Source organism: Molothrus ater, chromosome 1, assembly GCF_012460135.2.
Source record: "Molothrus ater isolate BHLD 08-10-18 breed brown headed cowbird chromosome 1, BPBGC_Mater_1.1, whole genome shotgun sequence".
NCBI classification, from domain to species: Eukaryota; Metazoa; Chordata; class Aves; order Passeriformes; family Icteridae; genus Molothrus; species Molothrus ater.
In genome coordinates, this window is record NC_050478.2 from 55,484,659 (window position 1) to 55,508,721 (window position 24,063).

The 24,063-nt window shown below is 37.8% G+C and overlaps 1 protein-coding gene across 1 annotated transcript in view; it reads left to right on the forward strand.

Annotated features, from left to right (window-relative positions):
* ITGA9 (integrin subunit alpha 9) overlaps positions 1-24,063 on the forward strand; it is a 245,768-nt gene that overhangs the window by 164,380 nt on the left and 57,325 nt on the right. The window contains exons 22-25 of the mRNA XM_036406156.1: positions 2,124-2,232; positions 6,354-6,461; positions 22,820-22,945; positions 23,527-23,646. Of these exons, the coding sequence (XP_036262049.1) occupies positions 2,124-2,232; positions 6,354-6,461; positions 22,820-22,945; positions 23,527-23,646 (463 nt within the window). The remainder of the gene's footprint in view (positions 1-2,123; positions 2,233-6,353; positions 6,462-22,819; positions 22,946-23,526; positions 23,647-24,063) is intronic.

Sequence of the window (24,063 nt, forward strand, 5' to 3'; positions counted from 1 at the left end):
CTGGAATACTTGTATAACATATAACCATTGTGTCCTCTCCCTAAGGCTGTACATGTATGAGTTCCTGCCTTTGAACTTGGGGCTCTTCCCTTCCACTTGGCATCACAGTCTTAAGCCTAGAATGAAAGATTTGTGGTCAGTCTCAACAGTCAGTCATTCTTTAGCATAAACAGTGCTTTGAGTTGAAATTGGAGGACCTGGTCACTGAAAGATGAATTAGTATTCATGTAGACTGAGAAAGCTGACATTAATTTCTAAACTGGGGAAGCAAAAACTCATCAATAGTGTCCCCGGAGGGTCAGTGTCTCATCTATGGCAAACTCCAGATGACAGGTATTGTCTAAATGACCAGTGCAGGTTGGCATCATTAGAAGTCAAATATTCCCTTGACCACTATGCTACATGTGTAGAAAAAAAGTTAACCTGCACTGACATGTGATTTGATTGAAAAGCTGAATAAATGCATTCAAGGCCTGGACTGGGTTTTGCCTCATAGAGCTCATCCTGTTGGATAGAAATAAAATCCTGAATTACTACCACAGCAGTCAGAATGGATAAAAGGTTTGTTTGAGCCTGCTCAGAGAAAGGAAGTGCACTGTCAAACCTCATAAGATGACTAGCAAGGACAAAAATCTCTGTATTGAGAGTACAATCTCAGCAGCATGCTCTGGAAGTTTTTCGATGCTTTCATTGTTACAAATTCCTTAGAAATTGAACTCTTGTTTCTTGATGCTTTGATACAGATTTTTATTCAGCTTTACAGATATGAATGCATTCATCTGTGTCTTTAGATCTCTGTTCATTACCTAGAGAATACTGCGTGCCAAAACATAATAAAAAATTTGTTTCTCTTCTTCAGAATGTACTTTTTTAAAGCACAAGGCTTCTGAATTTATAAGCCCCACCTAAGTGCCTGTGTGGATTATATTTTTCTTTCTTATAGACAAACCTTAGTTAGTTGAAGTTCACAGAAAAATCAAGCAGCCAGAGAAAAGTTGGGTTTATTGGAGGGCACATTCCTAGGCATAGTAATATTAGTAATATTCTTCTTTTTGGACAGTATATTTTTGAAGCTTGTTTTATTAGTTTAATTGTCCTATATTTGAATCTAGAGGAGCAAACTTCATTCCTGGTTATAAATAGCCCAGAATGGCTTGTACCATATTTGGGAGAAGCCTTCTGGCATAACGCTGTAAATGGGAGGAGAAAATCTGTCTTTCACTGTTTCCCCTAGCAATCGCTGGCACAAGATGCAGGCAGGAAAAAAGGAAATGTACCTAAACAGGGTTAAAATCCTGTCTCAAAGTGCTCTGATTCCAAAGGAAAACCTGGGAAGGAAGCAGAGTTTTTGGCAGTAGGGAGGACTAAGGTTTGTCTGAAATTACACCAGGACCCTTTCCAGATAGTGGAGAAGCCCGAGATTGAAAGAAGACATAAAGGATGCTTAAAGCACTCTTAGTCATCTTCTGTAGTATTTTTAGGTACTGTGTTGTGCTTCCAAGTAATTTCTGATAAAATCCTACTGCATTTTACTGTGTGATTAGATGATCAGAATGGTTAAAGAAACTTGAACTGCTCTACTCTAGTTGAAAGCAGGTTATCCCCCTCTAATCTTTCCTTTAATAATCTGCTTAATAATAAAGGTAGTAAAACTTAGGTAATTAACTGTTTATTCCTGAAATGCTATGTAAATGTTAAATAAAATTGAAATGTTACTTTAGTGAATATGCAACTTAAAGTATTCCTCTTAGAAACTATTTCTTCAGAATAACTTGGTAGTGCAATGATTTCCCATGTTAATCCAAGCTACGGGACTTGAGCAAATCAACCATGCCAGGGGACTCCAAAAAGGAGGATTTGTGATAGGAAACGAGAAAAAAGGTTGAATAATTAAAAGACATCTGATTCATTGGTGGGATTTTAGCCCATGTCAGTTGAGATGCTGCTTGTGTAGTCTAACTATGTTGCCAAAAGCAAATCAAATCACAAAAAATAGAGTAATGTAAAATGGTCCCATAGAATTTCACATGACTAGAAAGGAAGGGGTGCAATTCAGCTAGACACAAATATATTTCATTTTGGTCACAAATTCAGCTTACTAAATTTGTATCTTTGTCTTACAGAGAAGTCTTCCCTACTTCATTTTTCTACGGTGATTCTGTGGCAGCTTCCAACTTTGTTCAGTTGGAAAACCATGAATGCCTTTTCCAGTCTCTCAACTTCACACTGCAGGTAAAACTCATCCTTATTTTGACTGCTTTCCTGTTTGACAGCACATTCTTGTTTTGTATCTATTTTACTCTGAGTATGGTAAGGGCTTTTGTGCATGATTTTGCTTCACAGTCATGGGCAGAATGGAAGCTTTGGACAAGGTTTATAAAGAAGACCCTCTTGTTGAGTTATGAGGTTCAGAAAGGACTCCCTTGCTTTCTAAACTTCTTCTCAGAGAGGAATCTAGGTGCAACTGGATCCAGTCCTAGCCTGAACTGGGTCAACAGTTTTCATCTGAAGGTTATATAGGTGTACTCGCTCATACCAACAACTGTGGGGAAATCTCTTTTGCTCAAGGAGAAACCTTGAGAGACATCGCCACTCAAGGGAAGAATCTCCAGACTCTCTTCTGGAAGTGGTGTGTTAGAAATCCATGCTGATAAAAAATGGGACTGAGCTTTTGTAGTATAAACTGATCAACTGTCACTCATGTGTTTCTAGGCTAGCTGTGCCAGCTCAGCAGCTTTAGACTAGTTATCTGTACTATCACTTGATTCCTTTATCAGGAACATTGCCTGTCACATCCTCACTGGTACCAGTTTTTGTCAGGAAATGCTTTCTGAATGCTTAAATTTGGGATTGATGAGTCAATGTCTGTTGGTAGTCCCTGCTTTTCAGAGACAGGGCAACTGAGAGGCATTTTAAAAGATTTTATTCCCTTATCAGTCTTATTGAAGGGTGAGACATAAGAGATGTAAAACTCAACGTCATTATATCAGAAGCCAATCTATTTCCTGGTTAGAATACCTTATAAATGTTTTTCAGCCTATTAGCTTTTGCCACACAATGCTGCTAATACTTCTAACACCAATCACCTATATTTTCACCCCATGTGGTCCTGCTACAATGCATCTTTCATAGTTCCAGTTCTCTAAAATATCTGATCTTTTTGCAAGGCCAGATTTTGAAACTTGTTGAAACTTCTGTCTAGTTCAATCTCTCTCTCAACAATCTCATCTCTGTTCCATGGTCTGCCTAAGTCAGCACACCTTATCTCAATGTTTGCATACAGAGGTACAAGACTGTGTGAGCTTTCTGTCAGGTTTTGAGATTCCCTTACAAATCCATTTCTCACAAGCCTCAGCAGTCTTTAACACTAAAGTCAGCATGACTACCCTTCTCCATCCATCATGGGTAACTTTCACAAATAGGATTTAGTTGGAGCTGTTTTACCCCCACTCAGGCAGAGCATCCCGCTACAATGCTGTACAATGCATTCTTGACTAGATACCATATTTACAGCATGCAGGGATGGCATATGTCCTTTATCTGAATATATTATGACAGGAATTGCAAACATGGCATCTCACTTCCATAGGGAAAAAAGCTCCTACTGTTTGTTTCTCTTTCACCTTTTTTCACATGCTGGGTAAAGAGCCCTAGTTGTTCAAGTGCCACATCTTGGATGAAGCCACAGGTTAAAAGTGGAGGAGTAATTCTTTTAGTGGCACGGTCATTGAACAAAGGAGTGAGCAGCCTTTATCCAAGAGAACAAATACACATCTGTGCTAGGGATTCGGGCTTGCTAAATGCCCCAACATGAAAATATTTATAACACTACTGATTACAGTATAGGGAAGAGATAAGGACACTAAATGTAGTAATTACATATCCTCTGAACACAGAGAGACATGGTTCTCCCAAGAAAATCCTGGGAAGCTGTGTAGAAGCTGTGGGAAACTTAGACAAAAGAATTAAAACAATTATTATCTCTCTTTCTGTAACCATTGTTTATAGATATGGTTGTCCAAAATGTGCTATTCATAGTTCACCAATGTTGTGAGGTGTTTCTACTTTGAGACCAATCAAGTATCACCTTAGCAAGTCACATTATAAGAAGACCCACTATTTTCCTTAAATGCTTTTGCCTTCTGATCTACCTGAAGACTGGAGCCTTCCTTCCATCCCTGACTCAACAGTGTCATCACAAAGACACGTATGAGAAGCTTTCAATAAATACCTCATAGCATCTTAGCATTATTCAAGTGTTACTTATATATTATACTTCACAAGGCAGTTAGATGGGTTCCTGATGTGGCAAAATATATGAATGGATTATTATAAGAAACTCTTGTGATGTGGCCAACATTAACTGGCGTTGTGTTTCACTGGTGTAACTGCATCTATTACAAGCCCTACAAATCCTTTTTGACCGCTAGATGGGACTAGGGAATGATAAGCCATGCAGAGGTAGGTTTATTTATTGTGAAAAATAGTGTTTTGTCTTTTTTCTTTCTGTTTTCCTAGGCTGAAAACTCAGCTTACAACAAATAACGTCTGCCTCCATGGACAGATTGCAATCCACAGCAATTAAGCCCCCACTGCATACAGTGCCCTTAGCTATTTATTGAAGGACTGAAAGGAGTATTTCAGGACATAAAAGCTTTTGTGAACCAGGCTATTAATTCTTGTGATTCTGGTTTCCTTCTTGAGGGTTTGTAGGTCTTCTTCCCTTCCTCCTCCTCATACGTAGTGATTGGTTAATGCAGATGAAGAATGGATGCACTGATGCTTTAACTAGATAAATATTTTCAGTAAAGCAAAGTGATAACAGGGAAGGGAGAGAGAATCTATGTGTTGGCAGTGCCACCATTTGTCCTACCAAATGCTCTTGTCTCTCATGCACACACTTAGCAGATGCAATAGTAATATTTTTTCCATACAGAAGTTGAAAATTATACCATAACAAGTCACGCATCTGCTCTCCAATAATGGGGTAAACGTTATAACTGTGTGTATCAGAGAGAAATGTAGTTCACAATAGGCAAAGGATTGTTTGTATCACTCTTTTCTTAATTATTTCCTGCCAAATATTTAACTTTTCCAGATGGAGAAAAAGAATAGTTCCTTAACCAAGAGAAAGAGATGAGTTACAAAAATATGGGCCTTTATAGCAGTTTATATGTGTGAAAATCTCTAATAGATCAAATATGAACAAGGAAACAGAAAATGCCTTTTCTGCAATAAATCATATCTGATCCTAGTGAGATAATCAAAGTTTTTAAAATGTCTAACACGAAACACTATGTTTGTATTTCATGCAGCATTTATCATACTGCATTCTAATGGGATTTCTCCCCCTGCCTGGAGCCTCAGGGCCTTTGTGAGGAGGATTTGGCATTGTAAACCAGTTCTGTTTATCAGTCAGGCATTTCTTCAAATATAAACAGTGTTTGAAGAATGAAAACCTATTGGTTTTAATATTTGTACTTTTCACAATTAACAACTGCATGATACATCTTTTCACAGTAGTATCTCATTGTGGATAAATATCTTAATGGGTTTCATGTTTTTACTTTAATGTTTTTTAATGCATTTATATTTGTGTTGTTAGAAAGAACCAGAAAATATTTTTCCTAATAAAAAAACATAGATACAAATGAAAACTTACTTTAATTGAATTTTTTTCCATGGATTATTTCCATTCAGCAAAACTCCATAAATTTTAGAATTTTCACTGGATACATTTCAGTGGAGGATGGGAAACTCTTTGAGCTTTTGTTGAAATTTTGGGGGCCAGGGAGTGGTAGAAAGCTAATATTTTCCACTAAAAGTGTAATTTATTGAAAATGCCAGAACTGGAATGGAAGTTGTTCACATGCATTTCCTGGCAACTCATTCAGAAAACCCACAGTCCAGTAGTCACAGTAATTGTTTGGCTTCTGCTCTGTAAGGAAAACACATGCAGAATATCATGCAGTGGTTAACAGATGGAAATGAGAATGTTAACTGAGACAGTAATATTTCTTATAGCCTTCAAGATTTTATTACCAAAACATTCAGTGTACTAGCAGTGTCTCTGTATATAAAAGATACTGTTTGTATTGATGGCTGGTAATTATCCTGCAAAACTGCTTCTCCTTTGATATGTGAGCTGTGCCTGAAGACTGTTAGGTAAGCTAATCCTTTGACTTCATTCTGACTCTTGAAAAAGAAGTCTTAGTCTGAAGGCATTGAAAAACCTGCAAAATACTTGTATTTCTTCAAATTTACCTGTACTCCCAGCTCTGAATATACAGTAGTTTCCCATTTATGAGAAGTCAAGTATGTAATTTTATTTGTATTCATTTTTTCTCTTACAGATTTATAATGCTGGACCAAGCACTCTTCCTGGAGCTTTTCTTGATATTTCAATTCCAAACCGCCTCTCTGCCACTGGAGCCGAAATATTTCACATTCAGCAGATGATGGTGAGTATGTTACAATGTACTCTGAGCCCAGAGAGGCACTGAGAGCTACTGATGACTAAAACAAAAGAAGTCCACCAAACTCAGTGAATCAGTTGCTTTTTAAGACAATCAAATGTTCTTTGCATCTGTGGCCAGATTGTAAGTAGCTGAACCCCTCCAGCTACTGGCTGTTCTCCCCCAGCTAGGGCAAAGACAGCTAGTTGTATGTTCCTGGTTTCCTACAATGCCGTGTAAAACTAGGTCAGGCTGATGCTGAAGGAAATATAGAGAACACTTCCACAAGTCACACCTACAAAGAAGATTGTCTCTTAATCAGTTCTGCCTGACTGAGGTAGGATTAAATGGTGTATGTAATATCGGTAGGATGCTTTATCAAGCTGACTCAGATTCCCTGGGGTTTTTTCTGTGGTTATCAGCTAGGTCTGAATACGTTATCTGTCCCTATTTTGCTATAGTCCGTGTTATAATTTGCTCTTTTTGAGTGTTCTTTTAACAAATGTAAATAATAGAGAAAGATCTTCTTTCAACACAATGCTTTTCAAAAGATAATTTTGTGTCAATTTCAAAGAAATTCAACATAAACTGTGGTAGACAAATTCTTAGATTTCATTTCTAATATTTATTTATTTATTTCAAAACCTTTGTTAGACCACTAAAATACCATCATTTGCACTGTGGTGGTCAAAAGATGGATACCTTTTTACTGAGGTAAATTTATTACTGAAATTCAGAGTAATCTGCCTTTGTGAAATGAAACCAGCATTTGGGGATTATTGAAAGGAAGTATTATACTTTCATGTTGTTGGTTACTTTTCTAGCCTTTTAGCTGAAAAGTATTACCTATTATGTAGGAAACTGTGTCACTGAAGATGTGTAAATATAGATCTGAAAGATCTTTCTAAGCAGGTTTCCAAGATTTTTGCTGTTGGAAGGTATGAGATAAATATAGATATGGCTTACAGATGGGCAGTAAAGACAGAATGACTGAGAAATGTGGGAATATTGTATGAAACAGTAGTAGTGCATAGATGGAGTCAATTTGCCAACCACACTTAATTGGTTCTCCAGCATATGTATCATTTTCTGCGGCATTGCTTTTTAATGTTTATTTAGTCCAGCTTTATATACAGAAGATCACCTTTCCTTTGACACATTGCTTGTCAAAGTATCATGACCTGTTTCCTTGTTTGTTCCCTGGTCTCTGTGTGCTGTAGGAGAGGGTATGTTCACAGCAGACAGAGAGAGGTGGAAATCTTCCTAATGGATTTTATCTCCCCAAATGTTGGTATCTTCTCTAAAATCAGTCACTCTATAAAGGAGGTCCCAGCTGAGTGGTGTGGTCTTGAGCACTGTGGTAATAAATGCTAGCAGGGTTTGTATTGCTTTTCCCCAACAACAGGTTGCATTGCTCTGCACATTATTTTACTGAATTGTACTTTGAAATTTGTTTTTGTAGAAATGTTAAACTGCTGTTAAAGGACCTCTTTGCAGGTAGTAGGCAAGTGTGTTTTTATGAGAGATGTCTGCCTCACGCACTGGCATTCCAGTAATTTTGAGTATTGGTTTTGGGTACATGGTCAGTACCTATGTGACTCAGTCAGTCTCCTATGTGACTTTCTAAATACCTCTAGCATGTTAATAAATGTGAGCCAAGAAAATCCTGTCTGGGACAGTGGTTATCCTTGCCTTACAGATACATAATTGGAACACCAAAAGGTTTGCTTGACTTCACACAGGAAATTTGTGTCGGAGCCAGGCACTGAACCAATGTATCCCAAATCTTACTAGAACCAATGTATCCCAAGTCTTATTGTTGGAACAGAGAAGGCATCCCACTCTCTTTCCTACTGCTCTCTCCCAGTGAGTTTTTATTGACTGGAAAGGGAACTAAAATCATGGAGTTTTTCAACTTTTCATAGAATAGATCTAATTAAACAAGGAAACCTAAAATGAAATGAACTTTAGAAAATAGTTTACAACAGCTGTTTCTCCAAGACAGTTTTTGTAAGCATAATCATTAAATATTTCAAGGCTTTGCTTATTTTGCTTATTCCCAGAATCTAGACTTCAATAAAGATAGTAAGGTAATAGAATCCTTTCAGACATTGCAGGTGTTTTTGTCATTATTTTCTCTATACCTATAATATCTATATCTATATCTATATCTATATCTATATCTATAGATAGATAGATAGATAGATAGATAGATAGATAGATAGATAGATATATACCTATATATCTAGCCGTTCTAGCTGTCAGTGTTGACAAAACTTTGAGAATAGCTGTCATTAATACAGAGGATTAGGAATTGTCATTTATCTGTAAAATACACTGTTGATACAGAACTGGGGATTTGATGACATAATGGTTTTTATCTTAAAGCTTTTTTTTTCTATTGTCATTCTCTGATACACAATAAGGCAGTGAAATTTTTGAGTCAAAATGCATAGTTAAAGCACTAGAGTTTGTCTCACATACACATAAACTACACAAGATAGTTTCAGGAGTAAACTCTCTCATATCGTGTTGATTGAACTAGTCTTTCAGGCACAAAAATTAATAGCAAGAAGACAGTCACATATGGCTCACTGGAACAGTCTGTATCTCTGGGAGGTGTTAATAGGAAGTATTATCTGCTGGTCTTAGAGGAAATGACAGCCCTCATGCTTCCTATGTTCCTGCCATTCTGAGCTTTTGGCTTTATTCCAGAAACTGTTTTAACATTTTGTTCGAGACAAATTCAGATCATGGAGATGTTTTGACACTTGTAGTTCTGCCTTAGAGATGTTCAGATGCAATTCAAGGGCTATTGGGAGTAGCACTGCAGTTTTTGCAGCACTTCCCCCAACAGAGCCCCCAATATACAAAGGGAATGAATCAACAATAAAAGCCAGAAGTAAACAAAAAAAACCAAAAATAATTGTAAGAAAACTAGGGGAACAAAACCCTAAAACAATTGAACTTCCTCCCTATTAATTTTTAATGAATAGAAGATACTAGAAATTTTCAAATTTAGCTAGGAAATTTCACCTCTGACATTGGTTTTACATAGTAAATACATTCTGCAGTGGTAAATGATATTTCAGAAACACTTAAGTCAAATTAGTACCTGTTTGTTTGTTTGTTTTTATGAATTTTTGTATTTGCTTTCTCGCAAAGGTTAAAAACCAGCCAGGTTAAAAACATAATAAATTAAATACCTCAGCTTGTTAGTAAAAGTGTTGTGATAGTGTAGATGATGACATAGAAGAGCTTCACACAAGAAGAGAAGGTAGTCCTAACATAAAGGTATAGTCTCCACTCTTCAAGCCATTGGTTATCTATTCTTCCAGGAAGAAAACCAGTACTCATTATATTTGTGTATGTTTTTGGTTTTGAACTGAAAGATCAGTAATTTCCTTTGTGTATCCAGCTAGGGATACACAAGGGCAAGAGAAGCCCTACCAGACCTTGGCTGGCAGCCAAGGAGCTGCTTTCTAGGATCGTCAAGAAGATTTTCACAATGGGAGTTCCTACTAAATTAACCACAGTATTTCCTGAAGCTGTTCATAACTAAATGATGTGTCCAAGATTATTCTTGTGCTGGCTTTATGGAACTGGGTCAGATTCTTGCCTTCTGGTTGAAGGTAAATACAATTATGAGGAATTAACAGCTGCAAACCAAATTTGTCTATTTGAACTGGATAGTCCTCTTCCCTCCTCTGGAGGGACTAAGTAGAGCCTGTTTGTCGAATCAGTATCAAGAATATAAAAAAACATATTATCACCATCACTGAGATAAGAATCTTGTTGGAAAGTAAGATTCATATGTTGCAAGACAGTCTCTTCAGAAACAGTTTTCAATCTAGGCAATGATGTAAAAGGAAATTTGAAAGTAAGAGGGAAAGAAATACTGTTCTCAGTTTTTTGACAATCTTCCTCCTTGCCTGTAACTCTTGATGTCTAAGTCTAGTAATGACTGTTTTAGTAATTGCTAGTAATAGAATATATTTAAATTACTATGTTCTCTTACTCTAACAATTAATGAAGAGAGGCACAGAAGCAACTCTGAAGAAGCACTTGCCAGTGTCCACTGATAATACAGAAACCATCTAGTTTCCCTGATTTTCCCTAGGCTTCTAAACTGAGATCTTGAGAATTATTTACAGAGAAGGAAAAATGGGTTGAACTTCAGTCTTGTGGCTCCTGACCCCTTAAATGGACAACCTTTCAACCAATCAACCTTAAATGGGCCAGTTAGCCCAGGCCCTGGTCCAACCCTTCCCGTCACTTCTTGTTTAGGGAGCAAAATAAAAAGTCCTTCTCTTGCAAGGACAAACAGGAGTCTTCCAGTTGTCCTATTATGTTTGGCATATTCACTTCACACTTCTTTCTACACAGCTGAGATCTGGATTGTGCCTTTTTGATAGCTGGATATCAGTAAGATTTTTAAAAAGTAAAGAAAAACTGAATGAATTAATGGAAGAATTTAAGAGAATTCCTTTTACAGGTTTACCTTTTAAATTGATTGATCTCTTCCTGTGAATGTTGAAAGAAAAAAATAAAATAAATTGACATTTGACAGAAAGATTGTACAGGAACATTTTGCACTTACAGCAAGATTTATTTTAGCCCTTTGTGTTAGTCATTCTGCATGTACTCTCTTCATTTCAATGACTTACACACACACTGGCATACACATATTTTGGCACCATATTTAAAAACGTAGCTAGATTACTGGAGGAAATTACTCATTCCAGGGAATATACTCTACAGAAATTTGTACAGAAAATTGTACAGGTACTTTCTGACCTTCCTGCCTCTTTCACTTTAATTGCTTTTTAAATGACTGTTTGAAAACATTTTTGCTTAGGCAGTTGGAGGTGTTCCCTGCCCCACCCCCAGTGTAGAGTACCTTAGTGATATCAGCTGAATCTGGCTTTGCCTAGGAGGCCTGTCTCTTGCAGGAGAAACTAGTGCATCTTCCACATCCAGGATGGCTGTGAGGAGGGGCAGAAGCACACACTGTGGTCCAGTATGGCACAGTTGCCTTTAGACAGGAGCAGGGAGGAGGACCGTGAAGCAGCTCAGAAAGAGTTCCTAATGTCAGTATAATGAACTGAAGAGGAACTTCGCTGTCTTTTAAGTTTCCATTGTTATACAGAAAAGGCTGCCCAGGTGTCCTGATCTAGGACAAATTTAGGAGAAAACCTCAAAAGGGGTTCCTCTAGAAAGCAAAATATTTCCTCCCCCAAAATATTTCCTTGGAGAGAAGTTTATTTAACAGGCAAAGCACTCACCAGCACAAAAAATGAACAATATTAAACAATAAAACCTCTTGCCAATCTGAAGAGATGACAAACTCAGAAAGTCCTTTTCATGAGTTGCAGCTCAGCTCACTCAGTCTCTTATCAGTCCCTCCAGCACTAGGAAATGCCGTGGCTCAGGCCCAGCCCAGTGGGCCACAGGTGTGAGCTGCTGGTGCTCTTCTGGGTTTTCAATCCACAGAAGGTTTAAACAGTTCCAAGAAAAAGAAAATCCACAGTCCAGGGAACTTCTCTGCCTCAGCCAGCTAAAAACTAACTAAAAAGCAAGGAGAGCTCTCTCCCACTGTCTGTCTGCAGATAACACAGTTCAGGAGAAGGATGTGGGGGAACAAGTGCAGTTTCTGATAACAAACTCCATGCTTCTTCTCACCCCTCCTTCATTCTCAGAACCAGTCCTAAAGGTGCAAAACTTATTTCTGGCTGACAGACTAATGGGGATACAAGCATCATAAAGTCACCTCAGGACACCAGCCATAAAACTAAGATTTTTTTCTGAATTATGACCTTAAAATAAATCTAAAAAATCCCAGCATTTTTGCCATCTGCATCATAATACAAGAGCTGTGCCTTGGTCAGAGCTCACAGCATTTCCAGTGGTTCAAAATAATCTTTTTGTGCATTGCTGAATGCATCCTTGAAGATGGAGCAAAACTTCTTAATGTCAAAGAAAGATTGCTGTGACTTCCTAGTTGGGATCTTTAGGTGAAACCAGATTTGAACAAATTCTCAGCCATTTCCCAGTTGTTTTGACCAAATCTTCTATATATGAAAGTGCTATGGTATTTGTATAAGCAGTGGATTTCTTTTGAAAATTCTTAAGAGGATGTTCTTGGGAAGGCACTTTGAATGTAAAAAAATAATTGTCTTTCAGTAAAGTCTAATAATATAGAAATCAAGGCCATTGAAACATGGGAAAAAAAAGCTGTGATCCATATATTAAATCAGGCCACAGCAACACAATATTGTTGTCCAATTGTGGCCTGCTCATTATTAACTTCTAAACTATAGTAAAATTTGTCAAATAAGCTAGGTATTGAAATTTTACAACACTGTCCCCCCACAAAAAATCATGGCCTTTCAAATGAGTGGCAGCTTGATTGATGTTTTTGGTCAGCTGACGCTGTTGCTACTTTGTGAATAGCCCATAGCTCCTATTTTTTTTGCTGAGTATGTGAATTCCAATTTTGAAAAAGATGGTTTATTTGCCTTTTGATAAAAAGAAATTTCAGACAAAGAAAGATGTGAAATAGAATGGATATATAAATAATCTGTTATGAGAATGATGAAGGAAGCGGGAAGTTTGGCAGATTATCGTGAGTAATCATGTAGTAATCAGGAGTTTTGCTGTGGTGTGGAAAAATATAAATATAGTTGGTTTTTTTGTAAGCTTCCTAGCTAGAGAAGGAAGCTCCTCCTGTTGAATGAAAAGAAAGTCTACAATTTTTAATTTTTTTTTTCTTATTTTGAAGGAGTTAGTGTAAGAATTCACCATTTTTCCAGTGGTAAAGCTGGAAGGAAAGAAGAAGGAAATTCAGATAGTAACTGCTTGGTAAATTCCTTTAAAACACAGTCCTGTTTTAAATTCTGACTCTTAGACTAGCTTTTCTCTTCTCTAACTAATGTGCAAGATTTGTGGTGTAAATGAAGGAAGCAAAAGAGCAAGGAAGCGTTTAAAACAATGGTATCTATGTAAATGTGGTGACAGAAGGGTTTTCCTCCCTGTTCATGTATCAGAGTGAAAATAAGCATCTTGTATTGGATTCCTCTCCTGGCTTGAAAGTACATCATTCCAGTCTTCTGCAAGGTATCAGATGGTATCAAAAGTATCAATAAACCATTTCTTGGAGGAAATTCTGAGGATGTCTTAGAAACAAATGACAGTTGCTGCTTAACTTAATATATCTCCTCCACCCCTCAAGAGTGTTTTTTGAATGAAAATGACCCATTTAATCTTCAGTTGTCTACAATAGATAAGGAAAATTATCCCCTTGAAAGTCCTACCTTTTCTCCACTGCTTCTAAAGAGAGTTTAGGTCTTAGACACCTTTCTGATACATTCAAACATCTGCTTTAGTGAAACAAAACACACGAGTTGTTTGAACCCTACAGGGAATGTACTTACCTGCACAGTCTTCAGAGCTCCTCATCCTAACATCAACACAGCCCATAGGGAAAGTCCAACAATCAGGTAAAGAACAAACATGGCCTTATTTGTGTCTAATACAGAAAAGGATGTACTATATAGACAGATAGAACCTAGCTGAAGGAACATCAAATGCCAAGTCATCTCAGGGGCTTTTAAAATACAGACATACCCTGAGAATTATATATTGCCTCATATGTTGGTAAAGCATTTCACAGTTCATCATAAGGAGAGGAAAAGCACTTCTGAGTGACCCTTTCTTGGGTTTCATCTGCTAGAGGCCAATATATAGGGAGCACATGAATGATAGTGGTAAGCTGATTTTTGTGTAAGGTGGTGGTCATTCATTCCTAGACCTGAATCTTCTGAGGACCTCAGGGTTAAATCATACCAAGTGGTCAGTTTTTCTTCTTACTGTGTACATGTGGCATGTACAGCTCTGTGTCTAGGAAGGAATCTACTGTCTTGTAAGTCAGGAACTTTATATGAGAAGATCTTTGCTTCTGTCACAAAACTGGGTAGGAATCACTAGTTCTTGAGAGCAGTACTTCTGGGAATTTTTGCTAAGTATGTGCAAATTGGCTACAGGGACAAGACCAGGCCAATGTTGCAAGAATCATGCTTATCAAATCTGATTATTTATTTAAGCCATATATTAAGTGCATCAGAAAAACATCTAAAGGTGTTCCAATCAGCATGATTTATGCCAAATATGCATCTGGTGCATTCTCCTGTTGTCTAGAGGAGCAGAAGCGAGAGCTATGGTTTCCTCCCCCTCTAAGCTGATTTAATGCTTTAGCATCTCCACTTTGTTTCCACTTGCCTCTTCTCATGGCCTTGTAAGGCTGCTTATTGGATCTGTGGACTAATGGTTTTCTGTGCCATCATTGCTATTTTTAGTTGAAATCTTTCAAGAATTGGGTAAACTGGGTTAATTTTTTTAAATTATTTACTGGTTTTTCAGTGGTTCTTTAAATTTATTACCAGAATCAACAAGACTGCTCTGATTCAAACGTATTTCATTATCTGTGAATATTAAACATTCTTGGCATATGGTGCAAGTACTCAGATAACATATTTACATAACTTATTTGTCTACTGTTGAGTCTGACCTTGTCTGGAATTTCTTGTCAGTTCCCTTTTTTTCTCAGTGTGACATGTTAGATTAACCCTGTTTATCAATTATTTGTTCACTTAATAAAGGGTGAATCAGTATCTTTGAATCAGAATACTTGCATACATTTTTCCCCTAATACTAGGATGAATGTGCTACGGTTAGCAACAAAGACAGACAAACACATCTGTTATTTATTTTTCAAGTTTGAAAACTTGAACCATTGCTTAGTTATTAATACATAAATAAATCAGTTTAAAAAAACATAGAGAAAAAATATGTAAAAACTCTCTGCCAGACCACAGCCAAACTCAGTCCTTTGGAGTCAGTATAGCCCAGGGATGATGAGAAAGGCATCCATTACAGAGTTGAACAATGCTAAAAATTTTGTGAAATGACTGGCCTATGTTCTGACCTTGACCATGTCTCCTGGAAGTAAAATTGCTGTTCCAAATATCTTGTGTCTCATGATGTTTTCCCTAAACTTGCCCACACACTTTTTCTGAGGCTGGATGTGGGTTTTGTTTTATCACATGCACTCACGTCTGGATTCCGCCTTCCACCTTGCTTTGTATCAGCTTAGTTCTATGGACTTCCAGGCTCTCCTCCACAACTATTGATGATTTAGCTGAAGAGGGGAATTCCAGACTTACTGGAAGAGCTTGGAAACCTTAAGTTTTAATATCATAATGAATTCTTTTGCATTAGTGGAAATCTAGTGTTGCTAGTATTAGGAATGAGCTGAAGATATATATTTGCTCACACATTTATTTTGTAAAATGTCAGTCAATAAATACAGGAATAGCCCTTGGCATCTTATATACAGCAGTGCAACAGGGAGATTGTACATAATGCTTTGTTGGAAGCAACAGCCAGTTTTCCTCCTGTTTTTCTGTCTCATTCTTCCAAGAGACTCCTATCACTTGCACATACTTTACCCCACATCAGCTGATAATATCCACTTGGTCCTCAACATTTGGTGCTTGGTCCTCAGCTGTCCTGTCCAGCCCATTTTGAAATTGTATTTGATTTCCTTCTCCCAGGCTGACACCATGTGCTGGATACAAGGCCCTGAAAAAATGGGAGGTCTTGCCTTTGATGCACATTAATGGGTTGAGGATAAATCTAGAAGGGGCCACTGGCTTTCAGTTTACCTGTGCAGTTTATGTTACAGGTACTGTGGCCTAAACTCTTAAACTGTTTGCTAAAAGTTTGCTAAACTGCAGCAATTTCTGAAAGGCCCCAAAGGCTTGCTAGAAATTGCCATGTTCTGAGAGTAGCTACAGATGGGCAGAGATGATGCTGCAAGTACCCTGAAGGTGGGAAAGAGAGATGATAGTAGAACAGGAATGTGCTGAGGCAGCAGCTATATTATTTCTCCTAGAAACTCCAACCACTCCCAGGTGACTTGGCTTCATGGGCAGCTCTTGGTTACTCTCTGTGTTTCCGGGAAAATGTGTGGTGTTTTTCCCCTTTGCACTAGTACTTCCTTCTTGGAGCTGCAAACCAGGCCCAAGTATTCTCATAAATCTCTACACCATGCAGTGAAAGTCAGAGATGATGATCCCTATTATGCAATAAATTCAACATGCTATTCTCATACAGCCCTATTAAAAAACCTGCAGGCTTTTTAGGCTGTGATGTGTGTGGAGTGTACATGATATGTTTTACATCAGCTGTTACACTCTGAAATGTCCTCCTGCCACTTTTTCTCAAGAGTGATGTAATCTTACACGATGAAAAACCACTTCTACTTTATGGGTTTGCCTCTGCTCAACCTATAAAGTAGCACTAAAAAAGTAATTCAGATTCAAATATTCAGAATACATTAAAGTCATCCTGCAGTAATTTCTTTCCTGTTGTAGATAGAGCATTTTAAATGCATGAAATAACGTGCATGCTTTCCTGGTGGTTGTATCTTTGCTCTGAGAAATTTAGTGGTTTGTGCTGACAACAAAAAGTTGACAGAGTAACCCATTGTACAGGTGGTCCTATTTAAATGTCTCTCAAGCATGTTCATAGGATTTTCACGGGGAGGGCAATTTACAGTAAATTAACAAAGCTAGAGACTAACTTATCTCTGAATGAGTGTGTGATCATTTATAGAATCATAACATGACAGAATGATGTGGGTAGAGGCAGTATAAGGGATTTTCTGCTGTTCTGCATAATGACAGATTAATAATATTATTAGCCTTTGCAGAGTTATGGTGACATGTAGTGGCCTGTTCTGCAAGGTGCCATGACAAGTCTGTGTAGTAAAAATGTTCTGGCTTGTATCTTCTTACATTTATGCATGTTACATGTATATGCACATGTGTTGAATACAATAGGAGACTACACATATATATACACACACATATGCATATACATATACACACACACACATACACATACACACACACACACACACACACACACACACACACATATATATTCTGGAATGAGTAATGATTTTCAGTCCCTCAGATTTTGGATGGCCACTAAAAACTGTCTGAAAGATCATGATTTTCAAGCGCCACAGATGTCTAAGTGAGGCACCTGACAATAACGTGTTGTTATTGAGAAATGTTGAAGGCTATTCTGACATCCAGTGGTGTCCAAGAATGCACGTGATATCTGAGTACGGGCTGTGCTACTGCATTAATCACTCTGATATTCTGCAGTGAGAATATCAGAATAACATTTTTAACATTTCTTTACACTGGGGCTGAGCAGTTTGACAAAAGTTCCTTTGAAATTGAGGTAAAAACTAGAAAAAACATGATGTGTGCATTGATGTTAAGTATTTTTCAGCCTAAGACGAGACATTGCTAGAGAATGGGAACATCCCAACCATAGTAAAAAGAAATGACTGTCGGTAAAATCTTCTGTGGGAAGATTTTACTTTTGCTCTTGATGTTGGTTTGCCTCATGTGAAGGTTGAAGACATTCAAGATAGTGAAAGCATGCTTCATTCAAGTAATGAAAATGACAAATAAATAATAGATATATCAAATCTGTGGGAAAAGATTTTATAAAATGTTTGGATTTTCATCAGACAACCACCCCCTTACAAATTTTTCTGTTTAGAATTGGAATTCTGAAAATGTAATTTCTTTGCAAAAAAATTTTTAAAATTAGAAATGTTTTCCAGGAGTTGAAGGCTAGGATCAGTAATTAGTAATACTTCTGTGTTACAAAAATTTTACACTGTTACCACAAAAAAACTCATGATATGTGTGGTAGTCTAGACTGTATGTGATGACATAGACCACTGAATATAGAGAAGAAGAAAGAGTAAAAAATAATTTAAGGTCTTTTAAGTTAGACTCTTTTTTTCCTGCAATGTAAAACTGTTCAGTGAAATCTGCTAGGTCAGCCATTAATTTGTGGCTGCAGCACATTCAGACCACAGGACCAGACTCAGAGCAGGTTAGAAAAATGTGTAATATGAGCATAGGTGCTGAAGATGCTATGCAGTTAGCCTGGTTTACCTTTTTTTTGGCCTGCTTTATGTGCTAACATGGACTTTGTCTACCTCTTCTGGGTACAGATTTTAGGTACACTTGCAATACAGATTTATCTGTAGGCACCAGACCAGTGCACCAGACTGCAAATTATTTTATTTAGGACTTAATAAGTAGTTTCTGGAAAACAGAATGAAACAACCTTCAGCAGAGACACCTCCAACAAAGCTCCTTGGAAATCCCTTCTTGGAAGGCTGCAGGGCTACTTCTGCTTGGTACCTCTCTTGGGAAAGGTTTTTATTTCCCGATCTGTAGTCGTAATGTAGGATTTAAGAGAGCCTGCCTTTTGTGCCTCTTGTTCCCTGCCCCAGTTTTTTGAGCAGTGCACATGTCTTTCAACATCCTATGCACTGCTCAAAAAAAGTCTCTTCTGCTGTTTCTGTAAGATGTTGGATACCAGATCCTGGGAAGACCACTCTGGTGGTAGTCTTTTTCTGTTTGTAGGCTGCTGAGAAATGGAGAAATGGAAATTTTCGAAAAGCTTTGGAATGCCAGGTACCCTGAAACTCCAAGTCTGATGAAGAGCCTGGCTTCCTTCCTACTGCATTTCAAAGACTTGTACAGTTCTTGCATCTATAAATCATAAACATTTGGCCAGAAATTTCCTTGTCTGTGTACCACAAGGTGGCAGGGATAGCAACATGTTTGAACAAGAAGAAAGTCTCAATGAGGCTCACAATACAAATCATGATTTGTTTTTCAGAGATGCAGTTCAGTCTCAGCATAATGCAAACAGTTTTGTGCTAAGATTTTATTTAACTAGTTGTCTTTCTACAGATGAATATGTAATTGAAAACAAAGTTTATTGAAAAGTTGCCACAAGTTTTTTTCTGGCTGGTTTGTAGAACACTTATGCATTTAAAAATTGAGAATAACACATGATGGGAAATAAAAGTGTCTAACAGTCATCCTAATAAACAAACCAAAACCCCTAGAAAATATCCCACCAAATCAACTGTGGCCAGTCCTTTCAAAAGGATGGATTTGTTTCTACCTTACCATGATCCATCCACTTAGAATTTTTTATCAATTTTTTTTCCCATTTTGTGGCTCTTTGGCTTCCAAGAGTGCCAAAAAAATGGATTTCTGCTCAGTTGCCTTGCATCCTTTCCTGCCTGCCAGCTTATGCTGATTGATCACAGCAGGTACACAGATGAGTGTAATCTAATTTCTGCCTGGTTGAATTCCCCCAAATTCTGCTGGCCAAATAGCAGTGTCTGCCTTCTAGGAAGTAGCTGCTGACTTTTGCTGATGAAACAGGGTATAGGTGACCTGATGGTCTGTTCCAAAGCCGTGAAGGTAACAGGAGGTGCTTAGTTCTTGCATGTTTCCCTCCTAAGATGGACTGTAACACTGAATTTATAATCCACCTCATATAGGATTGCTATGTAGTTGGCAGAGAGGAAAAGATATTTCCAAGTTCAGAGTTGATCCTATGGAGGTGCCTTTCTCTGTTTCAGCTGAAGTGTTTTAAAAATTATGCCAATCTTCAGTTTAAGAAAAGATAGTAACTTCAAGTAGAAAGGACCAGGTTTAAGTTGCTTCATGCTAAACAATTCCTTTTAGTCTTGTGACATTTCTGCTTTGGCTCATTTTTACACTGTACTTTTACAAGATATAAATCAGGACTATTTAGGAAGTATGCCAAAAGTTTGTGTAGCATGAAAACTTGTACTGTCCTTCTTGTATCTCTTGCATAAATCTAATGACATCTGTAATTTAAACTTTCAGGAATAAATAACAAGTACTTAATAGATGTGAGAAATAGCTACTCCCTTTTCATAATTTTAGAAAGGTTTGTTAAACCTTATCCAAAATATAATAGAAGACTGAATAGAGAAAAGGTTACAATGCTGGGAGCAAAGGATTTTCCCCACCATGTGCTCACTCACACAATGGAGCTTTCACCTTTTAACCCTTTAACCCCTCCCAAAGTTCTGTCCATCGACTCCTTCTTCACTGTCCAGTGGTGAAGTTTACTTCCTCAAATCCTGATTGGAGGTCAGGTGTTGCCATAGTGACAAGCCGGCCCTCCCACATGTCCCAACCCCAGCTGTCCCTTGATAACAACGCAAGGGGGTAAAACATAACTATAAATCTATAAAACTTTTCTTAACCTACATACATGATATTTGTCTGTTAATTGTGAGAGTCAATCATCACAATACTCATCTATCACAATAGATCCTGACTTTTTAATTTAACGTAAGCCTTCTAGTTGATATGGATCTTATTTACCTGTGAAAGATCAAAGAAATAAAAGTCTGTGGGCTTTGTGAATCTCCTATCTAAAGTAAATAATGAAAACTCATTTCAGTTGATCTAAACAAATCAGTCTTTATCTTCAGTTGAGCCAAGGAGACCGTAAACTTTGGATATATTTGTTGGGAATGTAAGGACAGTTTATATTAAGTCACGTTGTGAATACATACTGCAAAGAACAGATTATGAAGAATTTGTGGGCCAGTGAAGCAGACAGGTGATCTATATCACTTTCAAAGAGACATACATATCACTTGTCTGGAAATAGCATTTAAAATCTAGACAGACCTGCAAACAGCTGTAACAGCTTTTTCTTTTCCTCTTTCAAGGATTTATGAATTTAGTAAGGTACAAGTTTTCAGTCTTTTATCATGTCATAGGATGTGAGGAGGTCAACGGCAGTATGTGCAAGAATGTCAGTTGGTGATTTGTGAGCAAATCTCCCTCTCTCACTTGCAGGCTTTAAGTACAGTAGCAGGAAGAATTTGCTGATACTTTATTGTCATACTTTTTATTAAATTTTGGTCATTTTTTTTCAGTAAATATTTGTTAGTTGCAAAAAGTGAGACAGCTTTTCTTGAGCAATATTATCTTGACTGAAGCTCATTTTATCAGTTTGGTACTTTTCAAGTATTACTTGGCTCAGTCATCCACTTTCCTGGGCAAGTGAATAAGCTAATGACACAAAAAGGTGGTTTTGTACTATTTCTGCTAAAGATAAAAGAACAGACTTAGTGCCTAGGCTTGTGCATTTACACAAAGATTTATCTTGTTAGTTCTGATATAAACAGGGATGCACCTGAGTTGGCCAAAACATCAAAAAAGGTTGTACAAAGGGTAACAGTATTGTTTTCATTTAAGACAATTTACGGGGTGAGGTCTCTGAAATAAGTTGCTTCCCCTTAGTTTTAACTTCTCCCCTTTCCGCTAATGAGGAAAGACAAATACGAAGAGATACAAGTGAAGAAAATAACGGTTTACTTAACAAAAACAGCAATAATCAACAAATACATGGTTTAAATGTGAACTGCAAACAGTTCAACGCCCATGCACAAATGCAGAGGAGATCCCCCTGATTGTCCCAGGGAACACAGATAAAATGGTGGAGAATCCCCTCCCTGGGCCCCATAGCCAAGAGAGGAAACAACACAGCAAACAAGCTTCCGTTGTTCCAAAACTCCCTGCCTCCCCTGCTCCGCCAAACGAATAACCAACAGAGAACAGGGACAAAAAAAATCTGGAAAAGCTATTTTTGTCCAAAAGCAGTCAATGCTGCTGGGCTGCCTACTCCACACCACCCACCAGGGGCTCTCCCTAGCATGGTGCAGCTGCTGGCAGCGACTGGAACTCGGGGAGTGCCTCTGACCTCTGGCGTGCCGGCTGCAGGCAACAGCGGGCAAGTCCGTCTCCTCCCCAGCAAATGGCCTATGGCAGTGGCTGAAGGGATTTTGAAATGCTTGAGAGCCCAGAAAGAAGGGGAGAGAGCTTCATGTTTCTGTTTCCTGTTTTTAAAGGCACAAAGCACCCCTCCAAGTTTTGTGAACTGGGGTAAAACACAGAGATTCTGCTTCTGACTCCAAGTCTTAAAGAAACGATAAACAAACTTGTGCGGGTTGCTGTAGAGGAAGATTTTTGGGTCAGCCCTAGTGCTAAACTCTGCCTACTATTTCTGTGACTAGGACAACGATTGATTTAAAATGCTGTGTCATAACATATATTTTGCTGAGGTTTTTCTCCTCTGTCTCCAGACATGTAGAACAGAGACTCCTACACGTGAGCTAGGTTAGACATACTTGTATCCTGTCCAGTCAAAGCATTGCCAGTGCATGATTATCTGGCTTACTTCAGATACTTTCTTTAGGGTTATTTGACTCCCAAGGTGGTTATTTTTCTCTTTTGACTATTAATAGGAGACCAGACATTTAGCTCAGATTAAGGTGTGTTTTTACAGATGGGCTAATTCAACTTTCTTGTGTAATTTCACTAATTCGGAATAATTATTGTGATTTATAATTGTGCATGCAGGTTGGTCAGGACAAAGGAAGCTGTTCTTTCCATAGAAGCCACAGCCCATGTGTTGTTCCTCAAGAAAATGAAAACATTTTCCACACAATATTTGCTTTTTTCACGAAGTCTGGCAGAAAAGTATTGGTAAGAAACAGTACTGCTTATGGCATCACTTGAACATACAGCATATTTTACAAAACATTTTGCATGGTTTGGCATGACGATCTGAAGCAGATAGTTTGTGCTGGGGGGAAATGTAATGATTGTAATTGTCTGTTTTTTAAAAGTAAATAGGAGGTTTCAGGAAGTGCAGTGGAAAGGGATTTAGCTGATGTGGCAGCACATACTTGGTAACCAGAGCCTTTGCTCTCTCAAAGGCATGTGGGAGCAGTGGGTCACTGCACTGTACTTGATGCCTGACCCGCACAAAGAGCTGGTGTGCAGCAGCAGTCCTGTTCCTTTCAGTTTTGAATGCTTGCCTGGCTCAGCAGCTCTGTAGAGGACTGAATTTTACCTGGCCTCCTTTCATACAGGCATCTGTAGCCAGCTATCTTCAGGTCTTGAAAGTTGCTATTTCAGTGCAAGAGTGCTGTATTATAGCAGTCTTATAACTTAGTTTTCTGGTGTGTTTGCTGTTTATCATGTATCATTGAATTTTACAATTTTTCATTTATCATTTAATTTTTACCTCCTTTGCCTAACAACTTTTTCCATATTTCCTGTAGGACTGTGAAAGACCAGGCAAGTCTTGTTTAATTGTACACTGCAACATCAGCTCACTACCTAAAGCAGAGTCCTGTGATATAAATATCTACATGCTGCTGAATACCGAGATACTCAAGAAAGTACGTGGTCTCCTTGTAGGTTGTCTTCAATGCCAATTTAAGTGTGCTTAGGTGAACCAATGAACTCAAAACTTCCATTTCTTCCTCTTTACTAGTGTGTGAAAAATAATAATGTTATCAAAGAAAACAGATCTACTCATTAACAGCGTGTACGGAGGTGTTAATCTTAGTTCTTACCCATTACTCATTAGAATAGAAATAAATTTAGTTCAGGAATTTATACGTTGAAAAATGACAAATGAGACCCCTAATTGTGTGCATGATGTTTAGGCTAGAGATTTCTGAAAATCTCATTGATTTCTGTAAGTTTTCATTCTAAAAAAATGTAAGTGAATGTAAACTGTGACCAGCTATGTATTATCTTCCTGTGTAAAGAGACACATAGCAGTATTTTGTCATTTTTACTTCAAATTATTA